The sequence below is a fragment of the Maylandia zebra genome, linkage group LG2, assembly GCF_041146795.1.
Source record: "Maylandia zebra isolate NMK-2024a linkage group LG2, Mzebra_GT3a, whole genome shotgun sequence".
Lineage (NCBI taxonomy): Eukaryota > Metazoa > Chordata > Actinopteri > Cichliformes > Cichlidae > Maylandia > Maylandia zebra.
In genome coordinates, this window is record NC_135168.1 from 32,402,220 (window position 1) to 32,422,411 (window position 20,192).

The 20,192-nt window shown below is 41.3% G+C and overlaps 3 protein-coding genes across 8 annotated transcripts in view; 1 reads left to right on the plus strand and 2 right to left on the minus strand.

Moving 5' to 3' along the window:
• Positions 1-3,327, minus strand: part of mtus1a (microtubule associated tumor suppressor 1a) — a 26,636-nt gene extending 23,309 nt beyond the window's left edge. The window contains exons 1-2 of one of the 3 annotated variants that reach the window (XM_076891087.1): positions 3,193-3,317; positions 1,538-1,689 (exon numbers count right to left, since the gene is read on the minus strand). The gene's annotated coding sequence lies outside the window, so the exon portion shown is untranslated. Of the gene's footprint in view, positions 1-1,074; positions 1,489-1,537; positions 1,690-3,192 lie in introns of those variants that run through there. The other 2 variants (XM_012922433.5, XM_012922434.3) reach the window with 2 other exon arrangements.
• polr1d (RNA polymerase I and III subunit D) lies at positions 3,247-16,788 on the plus strand. 2 transcript variants are annotated; one of them, XM_076891122.1, is made up of 5 exons: positions 3,247-3,409; positions 9,235-9,332; positions 9,747-9,823; positions 14,233-14,315; positions 16,427-16,788. In XM_076891122.1, exons 1-5 carry the CDS (start codon positions 3,380-3,382, stop codon positions 16,472-16,474), a joined length of 336 nt encoding a protein of 111 aa, XP_076747237.1. In that variant the 5' UTR covers positions 3,247-3,379; the 3' UTR covers positions 16,475-16,788. The 2 variants fall into 2 exon arrangements, with proteins under 2 accessions (XP_076747237.1, XP_004563286.1); XM_004563229.5 differs by lacking the exon at positions 3,247-3,409 and adding an exon at positions 7,448-7,551.
• Positions 3,584-7,018, minus strand: sybl1 (synaptobrevin-like 1). 3 transcript variants are annotated; one of them, XM_004563233.5, is made up of 8 exons: positions 6,907-7,018; positions 6,148-6,326; positions 5,905-5,962; positions 5,497-5,634; positions 5,255-5,345; positions 4,905-4,972; positions 4,665-4,757; positions 3,584-4,549 (listed from the first exon to the last, which is right to left on the minus strand). In XM_004563233.5, exons 2-8 carry the CDS (start codon positions 6,291-6,293, stop codon positions 4,481-4,483), a joined length of 663 nt encoding a protein of 220 aa, XP_004563290.1. In that variant the 5' UTR covers positions 6,294-6,326; positions 6,907-7,018; the 3' UTR covers positions 3,584-4,480. The 3 variants fall into 3 exon arrangements, with proteins under 3 accessions (XP_004563290.1, XP_004563289.1, XP_004563288.1); XM_004563232.5 differs by lacking the exon at positions 6,907-7,018 and adding an exon at positions 6,739-6,900; XM_004563231.5 differs by lacking the exon at positions 6,907-7,018 and adding an exon at positions 6,739-6,900 and having other exon boundaries at positions 6,148-6,368.
• Positions 16,789-20,192: the final 3,404 nt, after the last annotated feature.

Sequence of the window (20,192 nt, forward strand, 5' to 3'; positions counted from 1 at the left end):
TGGGTCACCAACAACTTGAAAATGCACACACAAAGAGCTTTTAGGATTGCTATTGCTTTTAAGAACAATTAACACTTGGATGTACACAAAGATAAAGTCATACAGTCTACTAGCTACTTTTAAAAAACATCCTTACTGACTTTTTTTACATTTTGTTTCCATCATTTTCATCCTTTTAATGGGAAAACATTGTTAACTTAAGTGCTCGCCACCCATTGTTGGGAAACGGCCTATAAGCCTTTGGCCTATTTGCGTATTTTAGTGCCAAGATATTTTGCAGCATTATGAAAACAATCCAGAAAAATGACCCTTTTCTTTCCCTGTGCAAAGACCTGGCTCTTCTTGAAGTATGACACAAGTTGGCAGTTGCACAGACACCTGCAGATTATACAGATTTTTCTTTTTTTAAATAAAAATATCTCAATCACCTTAAAAAAGGTTCAATGTAGTTACATTTATTCAAATAAAGCACTCTTTGAAATGGGAAATCCTATGATGACACATAGGATTGAACCCTCAAGAAGTCAAATCAAAGCCTATTTCTTTGAAGAAACATGGCGTTATATCCATATCCTGCCTCGCCTTCAATATCAGAGCTGAAAAAATTCCAACAGTTTCAGTGAATCTTATCAGCACGATCAGTGGTCAAAAACTCGATGAATGTGTTTGTTTAACAGGCAGAGAGAACACACCTTACTGTACATTGCAATCTCTACAATGAAGTATAATATATAGCCCTGACAAGCTGACGTGCACATTGAACTGTGGAAGTGCACCTTCAAGGCCAATGACAAAGAGCAGTTGTTTTGGTTGTTACAAATAAGCCTGGGCATGGCGTATTATGTAATGTGCTGACAACCTGACGATGTTTATGGGTAAATAAAACCAAGAGATTCAAGTTACAAGACACTGAGACAGTGAACAGAAATAAGGAACAGTCAAAGAAGGAAGCACAACTGTGTACAAAGATTTAAGGAGAGGTACTCGGCTACAGTATAAACTAACTTTCAATACCTCCATTTGCATCCTCTGCATCCAGAGATTTACAGTAAGAAAGAAAATATCTTTAGTCACCTTTTAAGCTTACTGTATTGCACTTTTTGTAGCTCCATTCGCCTCGTTTTAGCCTTTTACAGACAATCCAATTACTACTTTCCTTGCAAAGTCCAAAATCCAGCCAGCTAAGCAGGTTATTGGCTGAGAGTCTATCGCCATCCCACCGCTCCTCTGTCCTCGTGTTCAGAATCAGCCGTGCATCAGTAACATCACAGTCTGAGTGAGAGTGCCCCCCCCCCATGCAGTTGTTAGCTTCACTTCTTTCACTCCCTGAGGTAACGTGATTGTCCTGTAGGCCTGCTGCAGAAGTGGATCATCAATCCATCTAACCAGCTCCTGTCTCAGACAAACTCAGTAACTTAGCTTCACACTGCTCCGCCTGTGCAAGCATGCAAAGGTCCAGCTAGAGGCAGTGCTCACTGCAGAGGTTCATTCCCCAAGTTCACAAAAGGATCAAGTGAGGCAGAGAGCAACACGTTACCTTATCCATGCCGAGGGGAGTGGCCATGGGCTGCCAGACAGACTTGGCATTCACTGTTGCTAAGCAGCCAAAGTCCCTCTTTTATGAGGGAATGGATCAGGCGGCTTTTTTAGCAACGGATAAATGAAAAGTAGAGCAGAATGATGTGAGGCCTAGCAAGAGGAGAAAGTTGCACTATGAACGTTTTTAACCGTACATCAGTATTGGAATTTGCATTCAAACTCACACAATGATGGCAAAACACAGTTTTCAGTCTGACAACATCATTCTTTGATGACACAGCCAACTTGACACCTGATCCTGAAATGACAACAGTGATGTGACACCAGAGACTGAGACCACCAAGACCCAAGCTATTTCTGCTTAATCTATACAAGGCCTGTGACCCGAGACACGGCAGTCCAATCTTGACTTGAGATGTAAATCATGGTATGGAGCACAGTTATTAACCCCGCTCTTGGTTTTAAGAGTCCTACAACTTTTAAATCCTGTTGCTCTTGACATAAACATGATTGGAGCTTTTTAAAAACAACGAAAAACACTGGTCTTACACAACAATGCAAAAAGTTAAAAGCAGCTTTAAAACACAAACATCGCAATGTGTTTGATTAAGGGATCCATTTAAGTGTCTCTGTTCTCCTTCAGAGCAATGTAGTGCAAGTTACTGCCTGCAAATTAAATTATACATTTAAAAGTTGGAGTGAGAGCAACAGAACAATGCTTTTCTGTTCACGAAGCCCCTCGGGCACGGCATACAATGCCCCAAATGGCCTTTTCCTGGTTGACTGGATCATATCAGTATCACACAGAGAGTGGTTATGAGTAGCAGGACCAGCCATCAAAAGCCCAGTCACTGGACTGTCCAACACTAAAACAGCAAGCTCTGTTCAGGGAAAAAGGCTGGTCAGACAGCCCAGGGGAACAAAGTTAAACCAATGAGCCTGTGCAGTCTGCTCTCTTCAAAGCAATGAGCAAACACCAACTACACAGAGACATGTCCATACTCACAGAAAGCTACATGTGGCTGAAATTTTAACAACACTAAGTCCTACATTGTGCCAACTGAAAGTTTATCATAAATTAACTTATTCAGGGGTTATCAAAAATAGAATGAATCCTGCTAGGTGGCGTTTAGAGAAGCACTATAATTCCCTGGCCCTTTCACACGGATGGTCATTAGTACAGCAACTTCTGATCAAAACATCTTCGACCCCTGAACCCGACGGATATCCATTCGTGTGTGAGGCCTCCTCCAGCAGTCACTCAGGTCTACAATTTCTTCAGGAGTAAACATAGGATGTTGCTACAAATAGCAAAGAAAAAGCTCATTGAAGTCGCTGTGGGGTCTACGGTCTGTTAGCAGTTCTCCTCTGACTGTAGTTACAAAATGGTTCAGTATATACAAGGATTAACTTCAACGGCTGGCCAAAATGACCAAACAAAGAACGGTTGACAAACAAGCCGAGGCGTTTAGAGTTAACATTATTTTCTATTGAAAACAGGTGTAATTTTCGATACCTTTAATTTTCTAATTACATATTTACAAAGAAGAAAAACAAAAACTTTTTTACATTCTCTCCACCTTTTAAATCATACTGTAGGCAAGTGAGTTCATAAAAAGTACTTTCACAGAAATGTCAAAACTTGCTAGCTACCTGTCACAGGGGCGAGCAGCAGCGACGGGAGCGAGCGCTCGAGGATTCGGTGGGCAGTCGGTTCCACGTGCTCGTTTCTCCCCTTTTCACTGTATTTTCGTCGTGGAAAACTTCACGGTGTCACGTGTTTCACCGTGCCAGAGTTCAACTATCAACAGGGAGGAGTGATTGAAGAAGAGTTGTTTACATGAACTTTGACCTCTGGGAGACACCGACGGTGAGTTGGTCATATTTCTCACATAATTAGTTGTAAAATAAAAATAAACGTATTCCGTGCATGTGCTATTTACCTAGGATCAATACACACCGACACATTCAGTTAGCCTTTTTAAAATGAATACATGTCACAACACCCTTTTGTCCTTTCCTGGTTTAGAGGCAAATCACTCAGTTCCATCAGAATGTATTTATTTTAAATGAGGATGTACAATTATTACATAATGATCATCAGCCATATGATGTCAGGAAGCAAATCTATGTACAACATAATATAAAAAAAGTGCATTTTGTTAACAGAAAGAAAACTTGGGCACACTGAACCTCAAAGAGGGAGGTAAAAGGTGAAGGGAAGCCTCAACTCCACAGGCAGAAATCACACTTGCTTTAAAACAACCATTCTTCCTCAATCAAATGTACAATATTTATTTTTATGATCATACAGGGTATTTCACAACATTAACCTTAGAAGATACAACTGTGCTAAGTGATAAAACTTATCAGAAAGTCTGTATACTGCATCAGTTTAGTCAACAATGTGTTTAAAGTTCTTCAACAGAGGCCCATACACTACACCCTCGTGATACATTTAAAACATGTTACCCACATACTCTGTTGGCATCCAAGATTAAACAGGACACTCACAAATCAAACATTGCTACCTTTGTAGTTAAATCTATATGGATTAATTACACAGGCAGGTGCAGGACAGTATAGTAACTGATACATCAGCCAACTGAGTGCATGAGACAAGATGAATGCACCAGACTAACATAAGACAAGACCATTGTTCCACATCAGTTTTAGGCCACGTGGCTGCTGTCCATTAGTGTGGGTATGAGGTGGGACTCCAGGTCCAGAAGGCATATAAATGTGCACTGTCAAAGTCAGGGTGAGAAAGGAGGTGGGAGGAGGAGGAGCAAATAGTTTTCCAGCTCTTCTGAAGCCAAAGGAGTAAAAAGCAAGGAACGTGGTATTTTCTACTGTGTCCACTGGCAAGCAGAGTTAAACAGGCACTTCTCCCCTTTGTCCCTTTTCCTTCATCTCCCTCTCTTCTGTCCCCGCTCTCTTCTCATTGTTTGACACACGTGGGCCAGTTGAGACCTCCACAAGCAGCAGAGACAATAATGTAAATCACCACCTGAAAAAGAGCACAGACAGAGTTCACTTCCTTCACAACTGCTGCACTAAATAAGGCACAGAGAAGCCAAGCTCAATGCACTACTTGTTTTCATCATCTCGATGTCTGTACTCACAAGGGCAACCAGCACAATGACTAGAGTCAGCTTGAGGTTCTTCATGCACATGGCTCGTGTAAGGTTACGGCTCGTGGTCTTAAATGTGACTGACTGAAGGAGGAGGAGGAAAAAAAATGTAATCAGTAACAATATCTGTTGTTTAATAGACTGCAGTTGCAGTATATACTTAATGACAAATGTTATGCATCAGAAAATAAGTAGAAGCAACAGAGCCTAATCAGTTGTAGTTAAACTCACTGCATCAACCAGGTTTTCTGTCTTGTCAATCAGCAGCTCCAGCTTTTCTCCTCTCTGAGCTACCAAGTCTGTAAAAACATGAATGCAAACAGTGAATTTAGTGTGAATACACATAATACAATACATATGAGTAATTCACTAAACACAGCACATCATGCATCGTAAGTGAGGTGGTCGCTCATGATATAACACTTCACTCATTTAAAGTCACACCACACACCAATCAAACATTACAGGTTTTATCTAACTTGGTTTATTAGAGTTTTAGTCAATGTTTTTCCATCTCAGAGCCTTGTTTGTTTATTTATTTATGAATAAATACAAAATGAGGAAATTAAAGAGATGCTCACCTATGTTGCGGACCATGATGCCCTTCAGGTCGTCCACTTGCATCTGAGTCTCAGTGACACGATCGGGTCCACGTGGATCTGAGTGGTGTTTCTGCAAAGAAAAGGAACACGTCACACTTCTTCACGTCTTCTTCCGTTTCTTTTTTTTTTTTTTTCTTCTTTTAAACCACAGAAATATTAGGACATCACAGTGCAGTAACAGGAAACGTTGCTTGGTACATTCAGGCTTTCATCATACACACCATTTGAGCTGCCAGTGTAGAGGAGAACTCGCTGTTCATGGCATAAGGTAGGGCTGTTTGTGCTCGTGAGCCATATGTTGTCTGGAAACGCTTCTTCACTTCACTGAGGAAGGTGAATGCACGTGACCTCTCAAAGTCCTTTAGAAGATGAGAGTCAAATAGATTTATAAGAAGTTGCATACAATAAATTGTGGCTGCCTCAAAACCCTATCTCATCTTTAGCAACAGCAGTAATGCTAGGTTTTCTACAATAACACAGGACATGTGTCCATTTCCTACAGTGGCTGGGTGGTTTATATTTATTTTTATACTAATTCAGGTTCTTAAAATACATTCATAACATCTACAAATGGTCTACTGCAAATCCAAACCCCGACAAAATTATATGACTGTCAAATATATACTTACGTCGTCCGTGATGCACAGGTATATGATTCTGTCATGGCAGATGTAATGAAACAGATAGCTAAAAATAAAGCAGAAGGGTTAATCATTAGATGAGAGGTGTTTTATACAGTAGGGCTGTTTTTCCTACAGTTTTTACAAGGAATGAACTCTGTGGTATTTTATCACATGACACCGCCGTAGGCATTGTCACTAACAGGATGTAAACTGCCAACTGGGGATGACACAGGCCGCACACGCCCTTACCTGCCATGGCTGTATGTCAGTTTGTTGTTCTCTGAGGGAATTTTAGCTAAAATCTGCTCAGTAACTTCCAGGAAGTTACCCCCACACCATGCATGCTTGGCAAGAATAGTGGTTCCTCGAGCCACCACAGCAAACAGGATTGCCATGGCAACAGCTGGGTTTTCACCTTTATTACCACCCTGGAGGTAGAAGGACAAGGAAGGCGAGTTGTTACTGCTGAGCTGGGGGGGGAAACACCCAAACGATAATGATTAGGGAAGAATAATTCTTGTGAAACAGCCAAAAATAGTTACAGATAACAGGAAGAAGGAAATAAAATGACATGTGAACAGGTGTAACTAAGAAATGCAAATACTGCGATTAGAACGCCGTAGGACAATTCCCAATCATGAACAGGTTGTCATGCTAGAGTAAAATGTCAGCTAAAACTAGATGAACCAAAATTTGCGAAACAACAAGCTAGCTAACACTGTTGTTGACCATTAAACCTATATTAGCGTCAGAAAGGTAGTTAGCCACTTGACGCCATGTCGGTTGTTTTTAGCTACTGAGCTAACGTACGTAATAGTCACATAACATCATATTCAGTACCTGGATGTCTCAACGACGATTAAAGTGGCTCATTTAGCGCAAAATTCCCACATTTAAAGACGTTTCAGTTGCTAGTTTGCTAATCCTTTTCGAGTGACTTCTGCCTGCTTCGCAAATCGTCCACACAGGAAACACATTCAAGCGCGTGCTGGGGAGTGTAGTTCCTACCGCATTTCAGGCTCTATGTGCTTAACGTCGTTGTTTCCCTTTTGGAACTACTTTTTTTTTTTTTTACCCCCAGTTACATATTACGTAGTTCCGTCGTCACGTCTTCGTATAAACAACTTGTTATAGAAGGGCCGCGAATTTTGCCCCTGTTACAGTCTTCCAGGCGACTTGAACGCTAGGATAACGCTTTCCCCTGCAGCTAGAGATGTGACAAAACTTACCATTGTTAATTGCTGAACAGGTTAGCTTTTATTAAAATAAATATTTATTAGGTAAGTATTAAAAATAACTATTTGTTTAAGTAAACATGTTATGTTATTAAGCATCCAGGCACAACAATAATATAAAATTTAAGCCATAATCACGCTGCAGAGTAGCCAAACGACGTGTTTGACAAATATTCTACCAACCACAGAGCTGCGTCACTTTAAATGAAAATTATCTGATAATTTGATCATTTATGGCTACAATCATACATATGTTACCAAAACATTGAGGTAAATTCCAGTCGTATTGAACTTTCCTTTGCCTGTCAAACTAGATTCAGGGCTAAAGATCACAGAACTAAACCTTACTCTGTTGACGGATGCAGTGGGAAAGTGAAGCATGGCCGGGGAAGGAGAAAAGAAAGCAGTACTAGAAATGGTAAAAAGCGAAAATCGTGTGTGGTTTGATGGTGTGCGCGGTTGGATGGGTTCGTCTTTATTTTCTCCAGGTCGGATCGATTAACTAAAGAAGCAAATGACAGCGATTTGACCGCCTGTGTGCTCCTCACGTGGGTAGCTAGTGACTAGCAGTAAATAAACTTACACGGCGTTAATCTAACTTAAGTATACGCTAAAATCTGTCTTTTTGAAGCATTACCAGCACCGGAGACAAACAGTAATTTGGAACATGAGGGTACCTACTTGTTTAATTTAGATGCGGATTTGTCTCAGTCCACGGGTACCTAACAGTATCTCCACTAGGGGGCAGTAGTTAAACAGTGTTCATGTCCTATGAAGATAAACGCCATAAGTATTTGGAAAGTGATGTATTTTTCTTAATTTTCCTACCTCAGATGATGTGAAATAAAGATGCCAATTAAGAATGAAATATGAAGCTTCAGGTTTAATTCAAGTGGGGGTTAAAAGTATTGCTTTAACTACCTTGGAAGGGGATAATATGATAAGAGGCGAAGTACCTCATCATCTTTGGTGAAGACAGTGTTGTTGCATGGGCATGTGTGGATGCCGGTATAACTGGATCATTGGTTTTTATTGATGATGTGAGTGCTGATAGAAGGAGCAGGATGTACTGTGAAGCGTACAGGGAGTACTCTCTGCTCAGATTCAGCCAAAGTGCTTTAGAACTGATAAGACGGTGCTTTCAGTGCACCGTCTTATCCGCAGATGGAAAGGAATCCAAGAGTTTCCTAAAGCAAAGACATGAAATATTCCTGAATGGTCAAATCAGAGCTCAGCCCAGCAGAGCATGGTTTTCAGTTACTGATGAAGACAAAACTGAAAGCAGAGAGAGTCACAAACAAACGGCAGCTAAAGACGGCCGCAGTGAAGGCCTGCATGCCTTCGCAGCTGTAAAAATGTGGGTTGTCGTGTAAAAATGGCTGCAATTCTTTGATGGTTTTCCATAAAGAAAGCAAAAACTTGAAAATAATGAAGTTATTAAAAAAAAAGACTCTTAAGAGCTAAAAAGTTCCGGCTTACTCTAAACAGCAAACTATTGTTTCTCCTGTTGAGAGTGGATATCCCTAACATGGTCAAGTCAGGCACTTTAAATACGCTCTAGCTGCTCCAGTGCAGATCTTCACTTTGTGAATGGTGGCCAATCAGATGAAGGCTGGCCTAAAAGAAGGAGGAATGGGGTAACATTGTGTGTTTTAGATGTTTGATAAAGTTTATGAGGCCTGAGTTTAAAAATAAGAACATTTACTGTGACCCAAACAAAGAGTCCAATGAGCAAAATATGGAGCTGGAAATGTGCACAGTAGGTCCACTTTTGTTGTTAAAACACTTGAATTAAAGCTCCAAGTCACATCTTGATTTTTCTTTTTCTCTTAGATTTCACATCCACTGTGCTGGCGTACAGAGGCAAAAAAATCAAATAAAATCATGTCCTTTCTCAAATACTCTTGGACCCAACTGTGCATGCAATCAGTGTCTGCTTCTATTTGCATCTGTAACTCTGTATGTTTTGAATATTTTGGAAGTGCATAATGAGCGTGAGCGGCTCGCCCACTCACTAATCTCAGAGGAGGAAGCTGGTGTAATGTTTCTCTTCCATGTTGGCTGTGCGATGTTTTAAGAATGGACTTTTTTTGCGTTCTAGGTCCAGGCCGACGGGGCAGATGAGGGCTGTGTGACTTTTGTGCTGCACGACGAGGACCATACGTTAGGGAACTCCCTCAGATACATGATCATGAAGAAGTGAGCGTTTTTGTGTTGGTTTTTTCCCCCTTTGAACTCAGCATGGTCACCGTCGTGTTTTCTTTTTTTCTTTTTATATTTCAAATCGCTTCCCACACATGTGGCTTATTTGACATTCAAACTGAAGCTTGACGGCTGTTATCTGTAGTAAGACTCCAGCTAGAAGGGACTTTCCTTGCTTTCCAGCTCATAGACAATAATAAGATAATCATTTTATTTTATGACAGTGTTATCAAAAGGAAGCATGTGATTTCTCCTCTTCCCTGTTTTTGGGGCTCTCTTGTCATCCTGCCAGGAGAGGGTCTGCTAATCTAAAAAAATATAGTCATTACCAGTCTTTTTTTTTTTTTTAAGCAGAACTCTGAGAATGCTCGCAAACCTCAGCTTCATTTTCCCACTTTTCTCTTTTGCCAGCGCGGATGTGGAGTTTTGCGGCTACACCATCACCCATCCGTCAGAGAGCAAGATCAACTTTCGCATTCAGACACGAGGTGAGAGACGTCTCTGTTAATACACACGGCTCCGTATGGCTGTGTTTATTGGTAATAAAGGTTTTCAGGCAGCGTTGCAAGGTAAAAAGGCTGATCACGATATACTGCAAATAATAACACACGCACCCTAATTTTGAGAGCAATAATCACTTGCACCGTTGCCAAAAAAAAAAAAATCTGTCATCCGCTTTCACAAAGGATAAGAGCAGCCCTGTCACATGAAAGGACTCGGCGAGACTGAGAAAACAGCTTGTTTTTGTTGTTGAACCAAGTTTCTGGTTGCCTGGAGGTTTCTTTTTTTTCCTTCACGGCTTCAATACAGCTAGACCCGATTACCTTCAAGGCACAAGGAGAAATAAAAAAATATTCCCCCTCTTTTTCACTGCGCTTTCGGGCATCAGATCGCCCTTTGAAATGATCTGTATTTATTTTGGTTGTTAAATTTCTCCACCAAGACCGCAATCACAACGCTGGATTGAGGTCATCTGTGTCAGTTGAGGGGGCCAGGAGGGCCGCAGCATTCTTTTCGTTTGTTTTTTAATGCCACATCTTTTTTTTGGTTAATCGCTTAGATTATCAAAACAAGATAGTCAAGCGCAGCGACATAAAAAATTGACAGCTTGGTTTCAACAGCAGCCAACAAAAGCATATTCAGTTAACGATCAATGACACAACCCTGAATTGTTTCCTTTTTTTGTGCACTTGCACAGTTGCTCATGACGAACATTCATTTCCTATATCCCGGTTTTGTGTCGCTGTATATTTAGTTTAGCATAAGAAAAAGGGAAATATTCTTTTAACCAGGCCTCAGTTCAGTTTTTCCTTTGACTTTTTCAATCAGGTGTTCTATTCATGTTTTAATGTGATTTTGTGTAAAGCTGTCCATGTATTAGTTCCCACTTTTACTATTTCTATTCCAGATTTTGGCACACGTATACAGGGGGGAGTAATTATTAGGTCTCCAGCTGAATATACAAACTTTTTAACAAACAAATAAACTGTCTCTAATTTTATGGCAGCTTTATTTAAATGGAAAGAGACAGAATATCAACCAAACATCCAGAAAAGATGAAAGTTGTGGGTTGATTTGCTGGTGTTCTGGCTGAGGGAGGGAGGTTCTAGGCCAGAATTTTATGGTACATAGCTTCGCCCTCTGGCCACTCATTGCAGTGAAGTCGTCCTGTACCTTTACCAGAAAAACAGCCCCAAATCATAGTTTTTCCACCTCCATGCTTGACTGTGCGGATGGTGTTCTTTGGGTCAAACTCAGCAATTCTCTTCTTTTAAAACACATCAGGTAGAGTTGGTGAAGCCAGAGAGTTAGATGTTTGTTTCATCTGAACGCAGGCGTTTCTCCCAAACCTTCTCTGAATCATTTAAATGTTCACTGGCAAACTTAAGACAGGCCTTCTTGAGCAGGGAGAGCTTGTGGGTGCTGCAAGATTTCAATCTGTGACTACATAGTGTGTTACCAGTGGTGTACTTGGGGTTTGTGATCCCAGCTGCCATAAGGTCATTGAGAAGCTTTAGTTTGGGGCTTATCCACCGTCTTTTTTTCCCTCACCCATGAGGTAAGATCTTGCACGGAGATTCAAACTGAGGGCGATTGATGGTCATTTTATATTCTCCATTTGTGAATAACTGCACCTTCTCACCAAGCTTGTTCTTGAGGAGGTTGCAATGGAAAAAATTGAAAATATATGTGTTTTATACACGTATTAAGATCAAGACGTCTGTAATTGATTGCAGCCAGAATTATGGCTGGGTTGTACCGAGTCAAATTAGGACTGCAGCTAACCATTATTTTAGTAGCCGAGTATTCCTTTGATTAATCCATTTATTAATCAAAGGAATCAGATAAAAATAAATAAACATTTTTAAATGTTTTCTTTTGTATCTTTGAAGTCACATCCTACACATGTGGCTTATTTGACGTACAAAGGGTATGAGTGAAGCTTGACGGCTGTTATCTGTAGTAAGACTCTAACTGGAAGGGACTTTCCTCGCTTTCCAGCTCATAGATAATAATATGATGAACATTTTATTTTATGACAGTGTCATCAAAAGGAAGCATGTGATTTGTCTCTCTTTAAAACACAGGTGTTTTAATGGTAAATGGTCTGTATTTGTATAGCGCTTTACTAGTCCCTAAGGACCCCAAAGCGCTTTACACATCCAGTCATCCACCCATTCACACACACATTCACACACTGGTGATGGCAGCTACATTGTAGCCACAGCCACCCTGGGGCGCACTGACAGAGGCGAGGCTGCCGGACACTGGCGCCACCGGGCCCTCTGACCACCACCAGTAGGCAACGGGTGAAGTGTCTTGCCCAAGGACACAACGACCGAGACTGTCCGAGCTGGGGCTCAAACCGGCAACCTTTCGATTACAAGGCGAACTCCCAACTCTTGAGCCACGAACTGCTCATTGCTTTTAGTAGTTTAAGTGCGTACTATATCTGTCAAAAATTACACACTGGCTCTCGTAGATTAGCAGGAAGAGTTCTGACAGTGTTGTATCACCTGGATGAGCTAGATTTAGTTTGTGTGTGTGTCTGCATGTTTAAGTGTGCTGGTGAACAAGTGAGTACGTGTGACTGGAATGAGGACACGCGAGCATGTCAGCAGTCTCTGTGACAGCGTTTTAGGGCTTCAACGATTCATCGAGTAACTAGATTCTAAAAAAAACAACAACCCTGTTTTGTTTACTTCAATGCTTCGTTTAATGTGCAATTCTGTAACGATCACATGTCACAGTGTAAACACGAGCGTTTCACCGACTAAAAACAGATGACCAGTGATAAGAGCGCACATATCAATAAAAACTGTTGCACAAAGTTGTCCCTGTTTATTGTGGCGCCACAGAAGAGCACGGTGAAGAACGAAGAGGCAGAGCTGTTACCTAAATGCTGAGCTCAGGCGAAGTGAAAGTTGGCTCTTTTTAACGTATGAAACAGAAACGTTTGTTTCCGTGAAGAAAAGGGAACTTTGTAGCTGCTCCCATCCATGTTTTAAACATCAAACATCTACATTAAAGCCACAGAACTTACATTAAAATATGCAGATGAACTGTTAACTTGGTCTGATATGATGTTTAAATCGGGCAGGTTGCTGAAGGCAAGTATAATATACTTTTAGATTAATCTAATTCTACAAAATAATGTTACTAAAGCCCTGAAATAAATATGGTGTAGACTTTAGACTCAGTCCTGCTTGTTGCAGGTATCGCTGCCATATAAAATAGGATCGCTGTTGTGTTATCAATCTGTTTGTTGAAAAACTGCTATTTTCTTCACACAGGTGCTCCTATCTCCTACGTTTCTATTTAAGGTCTTTTTTTAATCATAGATGTGGGCGAAACACTCAGAACAGCTCAGATCAAAGACTTATTACACAAATCCATTTATAACATGGCTGTAATGTGTGTCTTCAGTATCTTCATTAAGATAAAACTACGATAAAATTAGAGACTGTTTATTTCTTTGGAAGTGAACAAACGTAATAATCCTAGCAGGTCATCAAATGATTATTTTCTCAACTGTGTGCAACTCTGAAACAAGCTTTTATTTTATTTTTTTAGCTCTTCTTCCTTTAAGGCACACCTACCTTTAGCTTTCTTCTGATTGGCCGGCCATTGCAAACAAAAGAATTAAACGAGGAGAGTTTTTTAAGCTCATAACAAGAGCTGTGCACCTGAGAAAACCTGTCAAAGACTCAGGAGCACAAAACAACTTTTGGCTTACAGCGATTGCTGGTACATACATGGACCTCATTATTTACAACAGGAGTATCCACCACTGTAAAAGTATATATAACAGGAAATAAGGAACAGCACAGTCAGTCCCCCATATGGTAAATATCCTACAAGGATCAGGTCATGTGACTGTGGGGGAAATGTCCAGGATTCCTTGGTTTTCTTTGGCCCTCGAGTAGTTCTCGCAAAGCTTCGAGGCGTGTTTGGGCTCGTTATTTCTGCAGCAGAATGAATCTTTCCCCATCGAGATGCCGACCAGAGCGCGTAGCGTGCCTACAAGCCATCGTCGGTGAGGGTGCAGTCAGTTCGTTGGCAGAGTTTCTCTGTAGCGCTCACGATGCATCGCTTGCAGGTGTGGCGTTTGTTTCGACACTTGAAATATCAAATTGAGCAAGACAAAACGATCCCACGTTGCAAATGTGGTTGATGCGTGCTTCTCATCTCTTAACAGCGCTGGTGACCCTTGTCAATAATAAATTTGTGTAGAGCGTCCGCTTTTGTGCTCATCATGGGCGCACGATGACTCACAGCGCTAAATGAAACCCAGAGACGAGTGGCTAACAGAGTGCCTACATCTTCTGCGGTTGTTTTTGCTCTGTTTGTGCTGTCGGTGGTGGTTTTCGTCAGAAGTATCTGCTATCTGCTTCAGGGGGAATTCCAGCCGCAGAGCCGCTGCGGAGAGGCCTGAACGAGCTCAGCGATGTTTGTCAACATGTTCTCAACACATTTCAGGTAAGCATGTGTGACTGTTCTGTACACAACATGTGTCTTACATAGAAAAATGACCCGGGGTGCGTTCCAGAAAACAGGTTTGATAAACTCTGAGAATCACCTTGAACTCTTTACTCTGAGACAGGAAAGTCTGAGTTTGTGGTTTCAGCACAGCTGGTCAGAATTGGTTTAATCAGCTCTAATTTAAGCGTGTGCGTGGGGAATGGGGGGAAAAGCCATCATCAGTGGAGGGCAGATAACTTGTTTTCCCTATTGTGACGGCTCAAGTATAAATGCACGGTCCCTTTGGACCACAGCGATTATCTCGTAAAACACGAATGGAGATGTCATTCGACATGATCCAGTCAATCATCATTTACGCATCCTAAATTTCCCTTAATTGATGACAGAGCTGGAATCTTGCAGAAATCCCAGCCTACGGTCATGTCTGCATGTTATCTCCTGATTAACTAAATCAGCCACAGTGCCTTGAGAGCAATCTCCTCGCTAGCTTTATTAGTCTAATTTCATTATAAACAAGCATGCACCTGCCTATACTCATATGATTTCTGAAAATTGAACTTCTATCGACTTGTGATTCGAGCACATAAATGACTGAGTAATAAGTGCTTGAGGCCTCGTGTCATGAGCAGTAAATTCCACAGTTATGGAATCATTTCTTTTTTTCCATTTTGATGAGAGAGGAGGCTCGATCTGGGTGGAGCTGCTCCTGCTACTATACACTGAAGCTGTCGCTGAATGTGCCTGCCAGTGATTGGTCAGAACACAGAGACCTAAATTATCCTCCTAGGACCTGGCGTCCACATATGTGGACATCACATTTTGGGTTATTTAGACCAAAATACTCAATTTTGCTCAACAAGGGCCTGATATCCACTTATGAGGACATTATACTGCTACTGTCCTATCGAAATTTTAAACGAATATCCTCATATGTGGATCTCATTTTTTTAGAAACAAAAATCAGGTAAAAAAAAAAATCTGGCAATTCTTTGTTTTTACATTCATCTGGCCCCAATCAGCCCAAATATCAAAGAGAAATCAAAAATGCATGCCGTGGAAGAGTTCGGGTCTTGGGAGGTTAAACCATTAAAGGTAATTAGAGTGGACAGTACTGGACTGATAGGGCAGCGGTGCAGTGATTAGCGCTGTCCCCTCACAGCAGCGAGGTCCTGGGTCTGACCCCGCTGATAGTGAACTGGCTTTTCTTCGTGGAGTTTGCATGGGTTCCTCCAGAGTCCAAAAACATGCATATTAGGCCACTTAGGGATTCTAAATTTGTGTGAATGTCACTGCAAATTGTTCTTTATGTCTTCGTATTGGCTCTACAATAGCCTGCTAACCTGCCAGAGTCTACCCTACGTTTCAGGGTATAGCTGGGATAGGCTCCACTCCCTCCACAACCCTGCATTGGACAAAAGGTTGTGAAAATTGATGGATGGAAGCTGGTTATTGGTTGTTGAGCTGTGGAAGTTTCAGCTTGACCTTTTTGGCTACCTGTTGAAACAAATGCAGCAACACTGTCAACTTCATGCATGCTGAACACCAACTTGTCTGGTTTCCATGAGACTGGACAAGTTGAAGTTCTGAAAACGTGGTTGTTTTTTTTCTTTCCATTTGTTTTCATATGTTCTTTGTTCCTCCACACAACATAAAAGATTTACTAACGCCCACGCAAATTGGTTTTGGCGTTAAAAAATGCACAGTGGTATTTACAAAGAGAGCACAGATTGCACGTAAGAGGTGGGACCTCAAAGACTTTTATGAATGATCTCTGGGAGTTCCTTTATCACAGTGCAAAATATAGAGAGCAGAATATTCAAACCAAGCGTTAGCAGCTGCCAACAATTTCTTCCTACCCCAGGGTCTCTTCCCATCACAGGAGTCCTGCTAGAAGCTGACCTGGTGCTCTCATTTCTAAACTGGGGAAAGCAACAAGAAGCCAACCTGAATTTCCATGCACGTAACAGGACAGAGAAAGAAACCCTGGGCGTTCTAGCAAACAGTAATTTTAAGTGAAAGGACAGTCAGCTGACTTTAATTAAATGTGACACTCCCACATGCTGCCTGAAATCCACCTCTGACGTGGACGTTCTTTAAATTTGTTCCAGGCAAGAGTTAATGAGTTCAAAGAAAGACAAGAGCAACCCATGGAATGAACGGCGTTTGGCACGAGGGACAGCGAGGGAGTCGGAGACACCAGTTCTGCATCCACACCATGAAAATGAGTTACCTGGACATTTCTACTTTTTTTTTTCGTATTATTTAAATATACATACTAGGGAGCAGGAGGAATGGCAAGTTCTCCGATTCCTGAACACAGTCTGTATCAGTTTCAAACATCTGTGCAGCTTTTGTATTTGTAGTATTTTCAAATTGATTAATGATGATAAATGTGAATACGTTTTGTGTTTATCATTCCCTGAATGCTGGAATGATGATTGAAACAAATATAAAACATTAAACTCTTAAAGACTTTGCGTTTTCCTTTTTGCCATGGATTTCACATTATTATTATTATTTTTTCCTTCATAGGGAGACGGTTTTCACGGATGTCCAGATCTAAATGTTGTTTTTCCCTAGATTGCTCTCATCTGTCCTTTGAAGCTGTGTTTGACGAATGTCCTTATTAGAAGAAGAATGTGGTGTGAAGGACTGCGCCCAGTGCCAAGAATACAGAGGGAAAATATGAGGGGAGTGAAGTGTGAATAACAAGGTTAAAGTTATTTGAGGTTAATCGCATCTCTTCATCAGTCACATGTTCAAGCAAGGCGCGCTCTTCGAGTATGGAAAAGAGTTTGAGGAAAAACAACAACCAGCTGAGAAACAAAGTGTGGAGTAACCTTGTTTCAGGACTGCAGGCATCGTGAGAATGAATTACAATTGTTAGATAATTGCTGTAAATGTCAAAATTTGTCACAAATTTGCCAACATAACCAAAGTACCACAAGTCACCAGAAAAGCATAGTAGGAAAAGGTGAAAAATAAATGAAAATACAATTTAAAGTTGAAACTTTATGGCATCCTTGACATTTTCCAAAGTTGTTTGGTGGCCCAGCGGCTTTGCTAGGCCGATTCTGGTCCCCAGCCTTATCTTTGGCAACCCTAATTTAAAGGGTTACTTTGGCAGGTAAAAGAAGTGAATTTTGTGTGTGGACTTTTCTTTAAAGTTCAAAATTAAGTTGAATCATCCTAGATCAGATGCACCAAAAAAATTTATTTCAGTCTCACCTGCTCACAAAATATTGTTAAAGCAGTATTGAGATTCGTCCATGTGATCTTGAGCAAACTGTGTACGTTCTTCTGGAGAGCAGCGCTCTGTCCTTGAAGCCGTTCCATGCACACGATTGCCGTTCGCCGTTCTCCTGATGGTGGAGTCATCAACACAAACATTAGCCAAGAAAGAGAGAGAGAGGCCTGCGACTGTTCCTTTGTGACCTTGATGACTGTAACATGGTTTGCTGTGGGAATGATCTTTGATTGTCAACCTCTCCTTCATAGTTGAACACCATCTGTCTGACTGATTGGACTTGTGGAGTCTGAATTGTTCTGGGATGGTTTTGTAACCTCTTACAGCTGCATGAGCATCAACACCAACTACGATCCACTCCCTCAAATGTGTTTTGTAAAGATCAGCCTTTGATAGATCCCTGTTCCAGTCATGTTGTTGTTGTTGTTCACTTAAAAACATCAAAAACCCACCATCCACGCCCGATTTTCATTCAATGAATTGATAACATGTGTCTCCTAATTTTACCTTTAAATTATCCACTAAATCAAGAAATTCTTAAACTTTTGCCCCATCCCATGTACAGTGGGGCAAAAAAGTATTTAGTCAGCCACCGATTGTGCAAGTTCCCCCACTTAAAATGATGACAGAGGTCAGTAATTTGCACCAGAGGTACACTTCAACTGTGAGAGACAGAATGTGAAAAAAAAATCCATGAATCCACATGGTAGGATTTGTAAAGAATTTATTCGTAAATCAGGGTGGAAAATAAGTATTTGGTCAATAACAAAAATACAACTCAATACTTTGTAACATAACCTTTGTTGGCAATAACAGAGGTCAAACGTTTACTATAGGTCTTTACCAGGTTTGCACACACAGTAGCTGGTATTTTGGCCCATTCCTCCATGCAGATCTTCTCGAGAGCAGTGATGTTTTGGGGCTGTCGCCGAGCAACACGGACTTTCAACTCCCGCCACAGATTTTCTATGGGGTTGAGGTCTGGAGACTGGCTAGGCCACTCCAGGACTTTCAAATGCTTCTTACGGAGCCACTCCTTTGTTGCCCGGGCGGTGTGTTTTGGATCATTGTCATGTTGGAAGACCCAGCCTCGTTTCATCTTCAAAGTTCTCACTGATGGAAGGAGGTTTTGGCTCAAAATCTCACGATACATGGCCCCATTCATTCTGTCCTTAACACGGATCAGTCGTCCTGTCCCCTTGGCAGAAAAACAGCCCCATAGCATGATGTTTCCACCCCCATGCTTCACAGTAGGTATGGTGTTCTTGGGATGCAACTCAGTATTCTTCTTCCTCCAAACACGACGAGTTGAGTTTATACCAAAAAGTTCTACTTTGGTTTCATCTGACCACAAGACATTCTCCCAATCCTCTGCTGTATCATCCATGTGCTCTCTGGCAAACTTCAGACGGGCCTGGACATGCACTGGCTTCAGCAGCGGAACACGTCTGGCACTGCGGGATTTGATTCCCTGCCGTTGTAGTGTGTTACTGATGGTGACCTTTGTTACTTTGGTCCCAGCTCTCTGCAGGTCATTCACCAGGTCCCCCCGTGTGGTTCTGGGATCTTTGCTCACCGTTCTCATGATCATTTTGACCCCACGGGATGAGATCTTGCGTGGAGCCCCAGATCGAGGGAGATTATCAGTGGTCTTGTATGTCTTCCATTTTCTGATGATTGCTCCCACAGTTGATTTTTTCACACCAAGCTGCTTGCCTATTGTAGATTCACTCTTCCCAGTCTGGTGCAGGTCTACAATACTTTTCCTGGTGTCCTTCGAAAGCTCTTTGGTCTTGGCCATGGCGGAGTTTGGAGTCTGACTGTTTGAGGCTGTGGACAGGTGTCTTTTATACAGATGATGAGTTCAAACAGGTGCCATTCATACAGGTAACGAGTGGGGGACAGAAAAGCTTCTTACAGAAGACGTTACAGGTCTGTGAGAGCCAGAGATTTTCCTTGTTTGAGGTGACCAAATACTTATTTTCCACCCTGATTTACGAATAAATTCTTTACAAATCCTACCATGTGGATTCATGGATTTTTCTTTCACATTCTGTCTCTCACAGTTGAAGTATACCTCTGGTGCAAATTACTGACCTCTGTCATCATTTTAAGTGGGGGAACTTGCACAATCGGTGGCTGACTAAATACATTTTTGCCCCACTGTAGGTGTAATTTTGATTTTTTTTTCCCTGAATTTCATGAAAATCTTTTAATCTTCAAGGTCATTTTTATGCAGAAATGTAGAAAGACAAGTGCTCAATAACCACTGTAACGTGGGATGACTAATAGAGAAATAATGCATTGATGCCACTGCTGTGGTTTTCAAAATGATTTAATTCGAAATCCCAGTTTAATGTGCCAGTCATGCACAAATGCAAAATACACCACGAAACTCATATAATGACAGAGAACCACATGAAACATGGTCACAAACTTTAAATACTGTTTACTTGGACATGTGGTTGTTGACAGCAGCACTGGGACACTGAAGCATTGCTATGAATATATAATTCTTTTAACAAACAATAATTTTGAGTGTTGATGTGGTTTTGTCAGCGTCACGAAGTTTAGAATTGAATAGAAGCAGGATGAAGTTCTAGCCCATACCATGTTTATGTAAAACA